General features: G+C 37.4%; 2 protein-coding genes across 2 annotated transcripts in view; one reads left to right on the plus strand and one right to left on the minus strand.

Moving 5' to 3' along the window:
* Positions 1-1166, plus strand: part of LOC107184742 (general transcription factor II-I repeat domain-containing protein 2-like) — a 1553-nt gene extending 387 nt beyond the window's left edge. The window contains exon 2 of the mRNA XM_015570765.1: positions 34-1166. Coding sequence (XP_015426251.1) covers positions 34-446 — 413 coding nt within the window. The 3' untranslated portion in view covers positions 447-1166. The remainder of the gene's footprint in view (positions 1-33) is intronic.
* HTR2A (5-hydroxytryptamine receptor 2A) overlaps positions 1-6477 on the minus strand; it is a 104130-nt gene that overhangs the window by 11225 nt on the left and 86428 nt on the right. The gene's annotated exons all lie outside the window — the stretch shown is intronic.

Here is a 6477-nt window from a genome sequence, read left to right on the forward strand (position 1 = left end):
AGTTGTTGAAAGAATGTATGATAGAGACAGCAGGTCTCTTGTGTCCAGAGAGCAAAGGCAAGTTTGAAAAACTCAGCTTATTGCGCAGGACAGTGACTCATCGAGTGGAACTGATTGATGAAGACTTGGCCAGCAAGTTAAATAGTAAGGCAGAGTTCTTTAAGTTTTATTCACTAGCATTGGATGAAAGTAATGACGTAAAGGACACTGCTCAGCTCTTAATTTTTATCCGAGGGATTAGTGACAATTTTGAAATTATGGAGGAGTTTTTAGCCATGGAGCCACTGAAAGGAAAAACACGGGGAGAGGACTTGTATGACCGGGTGTCTACTGTCATCGAGAAAATGAAGCTACCATGGAGTAAACTTGCTAATGTCACAACAGATGGATCTCCAAATTTAACTGGAAAAAATGTTGGACTGCTAAAAGAATTCAGGATAAAGTGAAAGAGGAGAACCCTAACCAAGATGTTATTTTTCTTCACTGTATTATTCACCAGGAATCATTGTGCAAGTCTATATTACAACTTAATCATGTTGTTAATCCAGTCGTAAAGCTTGTTAATTTCATTCGAGCAAAGGGACTTCAGCACCGTCAGTTTATTAAGTTTCTGGAGGAAACTGATGCGGATCACCACGACTTACTTTACCACTCTCGTGTCCGCTGGTTGAGTTTGGGCAAAGTTTTCCAATGAGTGTGGGAGCTCAAAGAAGAGATTGGTGCATTTTTGAAATTAAAGGGGAAGTCTGACGAAATTAAAGGGGAAGTCTGAGCTGAGTGACAAGAATTGGCTATGTGACTTTGCATTTGCTGTAGATATATTTTCACATTTGAATGAGCTAAATGTGAAGCTACAGGGAAAAGATCAGTATGTACATGACATGTACACTAATGTGAAAGCCTTTAAATCGAAGCTGATTTTCTTTTCCAGACAAATTTCAGACAAAGTCTTCACTCATTTTGCCACACTAGCCACATAGAAAGAGACCATCCAAAATGTGAAGAAATACAGCAAATCACTGGATGACCTGCATGCAGAATTCTGTCGTCGGTTTTCTGATGTTGAAAAAATTGACCAGTCACTTCAACTGGTGGCCTGTCCTTTGTCACAAAAACCTGAAACAGCACCAGAAGAGGTGTAACTGGAACTCATCAATCTTCAGTCTGACTTTGTCCTAAAGGAGAAATTCAGCTCTCTTGAACTAAGAGACTTTTATGCTTCACTTAATGAAGCCACTTTTCCAAACATCCGGAGGATGGCACACAAGATACTGGTGCTGTTTGGGTCAACCTATGTTTGTGAGCAGACATTTAGCGTCATGAACATCAACAAAGCCCCTCACAGATCCAGATTAACTGACAAACACCTCAGATCTATCCTGAGAATAGCCACAACAAAACTAACTCCAGACTTTGATTCATTAGCTAAAAAAGGAGACCAACAACACTGTTCCCACTGAAGTTGATGTTTTAAAGACCAAAAACCTTTCAACCCAGTCTACATTGCCATCTACATCTACGTCCCGGGCATAATTTAGAAGTTGCACTAAAGAAAATGTTTAATTTACTGTTTACACATTTTGTTCTTTTCTATTTGTTTTAGTTTTAAATTATTTTATTATATTTAAGTTTAATTTGAAAGGCTTTTGTACCTTTCCTTTGTTAGGCAATTTTATTTTGCCTTTGCCATCTTCAATATAAGGTATGTTATTGTGCTATGATTCCTCCATTTTTTGAAGTTTCAAATTATAATAATTAGTGTTTACACTCTTCTCGTTAAAATGTTTGAAATGAATAAAACTATTGAAATAAAAAAAAAGACCGTACCCTTTTATGTAATGATGTTTACTTTGAATTTATATTAGTTCACACAAACACTCCATCCATGCTTTTGTTCCGGCCCTCCGGTCCAGTTTAAGAACCCATTGTGGCCCTCGAGTCAAAAAGTTTGCCCACCCCTGATATAGCCAATACCATCTAGGTCCATCCATGTTGTTTCTGATGGTAAGATTTTATTATTTTTTATGGCTGAGTAATATTCCATTGTACATATGTGCCACAACTTTTTTTTTATCCACTTGTCTATTGATGGGCACTTGGGTTGCTTCCATATCTTGGCTGTTGTGAATAATGATGCAATGAACATAGAGGTAGCCTTCAGGAAACTCTTGATCATAAAAATTAAGACATGATTTCTAAGAAGAATGTTTTGTTTTTCAAGTGTTTGAACATATAACTATTAAAGGTGTTTCCTGTACTCATCTACAAGGTCTTTGTTTCACAGTGTAGTTGTTCATTGATTAAAACAGATGATTTGGAGTAAAACAGACCTGGATTTGAGTCTTGGCCCTGGTTCTTTGCTCCTGGGCCAGTGACTTCACCCCTGGAGGCCTCAGTGCCTCATCTATCACCACTAATGTGGTGAGGTTAAACAAATTAAATACACAGAGACCTAGAACAGTGATTAGTTCAGAAAGATTATTCTCCCAATGAGAATAGCATTCTCTATAGAATTTGTCAGATTGAATAGATTAACTTCATTTTTTCTAATTTTGTGCTATTTCACTTTGTTTGTGTATGCTAGTCTTTAATATATAATATATCTTAAACCAAGAGAAGCTAAAAAGCATTTTGATTATTGGCCACACAGTTAATAATGATGTAATTATTAACTTCTGCCAGGGTGACAAAGGGACTTAATTAATTTAATTTTGTATAGCTTGAACTGTTGATTGCTTTTCAAATGTGATAAATTGTAGCCATTGCTATTAGTCATGATACACATAAACAAAATATCAACTGTTCAAAAAAGTTGTATTATTTTGTCATTAAACTCTTGGGTGTGTACCTTGAGAGCTTTTTCCCATCTTTGCTTGTGACCTGGTGATTTATATAAGTGGAAATTCTCAATTAAACAGAATATGGGATTACCTAAAACACCAAATTTTTTGATAATTTTAAATTCAGGTAAGTGTTCTTGTTTGGGGAGAATGAACACACACACACACACACACACACACTCATAAAAACACCCTTCCATAATGGCTCATCTTCTGTGGTCAAAAAGGGAAAGCCTGAGGGAGCCATCTCGTAGTAGAGATTCTTCCCTTTGCTGCCTGGGATGAAGAGCCATTTTAAAATGGAGGTGGCAAGAGGGCACAGGCAGCCTGTGTAGAAGGGAGACCTTGATTTGGAGGGGGAGAATCAACTGATTAGGTCTTTCAATGGCCCATTCCTCTTTATGTATAACAAAAATATCCTAAATACTCTCATACACCATTCTTTTTCAGAGCCTCCCTCATAATAGCGGTCAGCAAGGTTTTCTGAAAAGAATAAGTAGATAGTTAAAGCAATACTCTATAAAGGATGGTAAGAAATTTTACATCAAAGAATTAAAAGACTTAGGTAGGCTTTCTGGGTACAATAAACAGTTCAAAAACACTGAAAGATGACCTCACTGGCTTATATCCAAGGTTATGGTCATAGCCATTTTCAGTGCATTGATTTTCTGGATGTTTTATTTGATAATAGCTGCTTTGGGAGACCCGATATTTCTCACTTGAAATTTCTGTATATAAAGCATTTTTTTTTTTTTTATGAACAAACAGAAAGTAGCCATAACTATGTGACTCTGCATTTTGTTTAATACACTTTTTCTGATGAGTGGAAAACAGCAATCAAAATTCAATATCTGTAGTGGACCCTCCATACACATTTTAATTTCTCTTTATTGCAACTCAGACAATGAAATGAATGGGAATAAGAAACTTAGAAACACATAGGCCTTGGCTGGTGACTTTCTTTTAGGGTAGCCCTGCTTACTCTTTGCACATAAATTAGTTTGCACCTCCGGTAAATATTTTGCCACAGTCTGGGTAAATGGCCTTAACTCTGAAGAACTGTGAAAGATAAGCTTTACTCCTTTTTTAAAAAATTAGCAATTAGTTGACTGATAGTTGATTATTAACTTCCTTGATCCAGTCACACAGTGAGTGAGCAACTATATATTGAAGCCTTATTCCATGATGGATACTGTTTATTGTATTTTGGCCAACCTAATTTTTCTAGTTCTGGTTTGCTTTAGGAAAACTTTTAAAAAATAATCTATTATTGTTGAAAGTATTACATATGTCCCTATCTCCCCCCCCCCCCATTGACTCCATTAGTCCTCCCCTGCCCTCTGCCTCAGGCCTTCACCACCCCATTGACTGTGTCCATGGGTTATGCATATACGCATACAAGTTCTTTGGTTGATCTCTTCCATCGCACATACCCACCCTCCCCTGCCTTCCCTCTGTGATTTGATAGTATGGTCCATGCTTCTATGTCTCTGGATCTATTTTGTTCATCAGTTTATTTTGCTGTTTAGATTCTACATATGAGTGAGAGAATGTGATACTTGTCTTTCTCTGACTGCCTTATTTCGCTTATTCTCCAGGTCCCTCCATGCTGTCTCAAAGAGTAAGAGAACCTCCTTTCTTACAGCTGCAGAATACTCCATGATGTATACGTACCACAGCTTTTTTACCTACTCATCTAATGATGGGTACTTGGGCTGTTTCCAGATCTTAGCTATTGTAAATTGCTCTGTTATGAACATAGGGGTGCATACATTCTTTCTGATTGGTGTTTCGTATTTCTTAGGATATATTCCTAGAAGTAGGATCACTGGGTCAAATGGAAGTTCCATATTTAATTTTTTGAGGAATCTCCATACTGTTTTCCATAATGGCTGCACCAGTCGTATTCCCACCAGCAGTGTACTAGGGTTCCTTTTTCTCCACATCCTCACCAGCACTTGTCATTTGTTGATTTGTTGATGGTAGGCATTCTGAGAAGTGTGAGGTAATACCTCAGTGTCTGTTTAATTTGCATCTCACTATGATTAGTAACTTTGAGCATTTTCCATATATCTCTTGGCCTTCTCTATGTCCACTTTGCAGAGTGTCTATTTAGGTCCTTTGCCCATTTTTTTAATTGGATTGTTTGTCTTCCTTTTGTTAAGTTGTATGAGTTCCTTACATATTTTGGATATAACTCTTCATCAGATGTATCATTGCCAAATATGTCCTCCCATATAGTGGGCTCCCATTACATTGTGTTAATGGTTTCTTTTGCTGTGCAGAAGCATTTTTTTTAATGTAGTTCCATTTGTTTATTTTTTCCTTAGTTTCTTTTGCCCTAAGAGACATATCCACAAATATATTGCTATGAGAAATATCTGAGATTTTTCTCCTTATGGTTTCTTCTAGGGTTTTTATGGTTTCATGCCTTACATTTAAGTAATTTTATTGATTTTGAGTTTATTCTTTAAAAATAATTTTTATTTTAAAATATGTTTTTATTGATTTCAGAGAGAAAAAGAGGAGAGAGAGATAGAAACATTGATGATAAGAGAGAATCATTGATTGGCTGCCTCATGCACACCCCCTACTGGGGATTGAGCCTGCAACCCAGGCATGTGCCCTTGACTGGAATAGAATTGGGGCCCTTCAGTCCGCAGGCCAAACCAGCTGGTGCATTTTGAGTTTATTCTTGTGTATGGTTTAAGTTGGGGGTCTAGTTTCATTGTTTGCATTTATCTGTCCAATTTTCCTAGCACCATTTATTGAAGAGACTGTCTTGATTCGACTGTATGCTCTTGCCTCCTTTGTCAAATATTAATTGGCTATAATGGGTTATGTTGATGTCTGGGGTCTCTGTTCTGTTCCATTGATTTATATACCTGTTCTGGTGCCAGAACCAGGCTGTTTTGATTACAGTGGTTTTGTAGTATAACTTGAGATCTGGTATTGTGATTCCTCCAACTTTGTTTTTCTTTCTCAAGATTGCAGCTGCTATTTGGGTATTTTCTGGTTCCATAAATTTTTGGAGTATTTGTTCTAGATCTGTGAAATATGCCATTGGTACTTTAATAGGGATTGCATTAAATCTATAGATTGCTTTGGGTAGTTAGGATACTTTAATGATGCTAATTCTTTCTATCCATGAACATGGTATATCCCTCCACTTATTTCTATTTTCCTCTTTTTCTTTTTTCAATGTCCAGTACAAGTACAAGTCTTTTACCACCTTGGTTAAGTTTATGTCTAAGTGTCTTATTTTTTCTTCAATGGTAAATGGGATTGCTTGTTTAGTTTCTCTTTCTGAGACTTCATTATCTAATCTAATAAAAGAGAACATGCAAATTGACTGTACCATTGCTACGCCCCAAGCCATGCCCACAGCCAATCAGAGTGACTATATGCAAATTAATCCAACCAAGATGGTGGCCATCTGCCACAGAGCTGGAGCAAGCAGGAGGCTTGGTTGCCTTGGCGATGGAGGAAGCCAAGCTTCCCACCTACCCTGGCTGGCTGTGGCCTCTGCTAAAGGCAACAAAGTTTCAATTATAGAAGATAAATAAATCCCAGATACCTGCTTCCAGCCAGCCTACACTGGAAGTTTAGGTGGCTGGGGGCCGTGGCCAGCCTGAGA

This window comes from Myotis davidii, unplaced genomic scaffold (genome assembly GCF_000327345.1).
Source record: "Myotis davidii unplaced genomic scaffold, ASM32734v1 scaffold888, whole genome shotgun sequence".
Lineage (NCBI taxonomy): Eukaryota > Metazoa > Chordata > Mammalia > Chiroptera > Vespertilionidae > Myotis > Myotis davidii.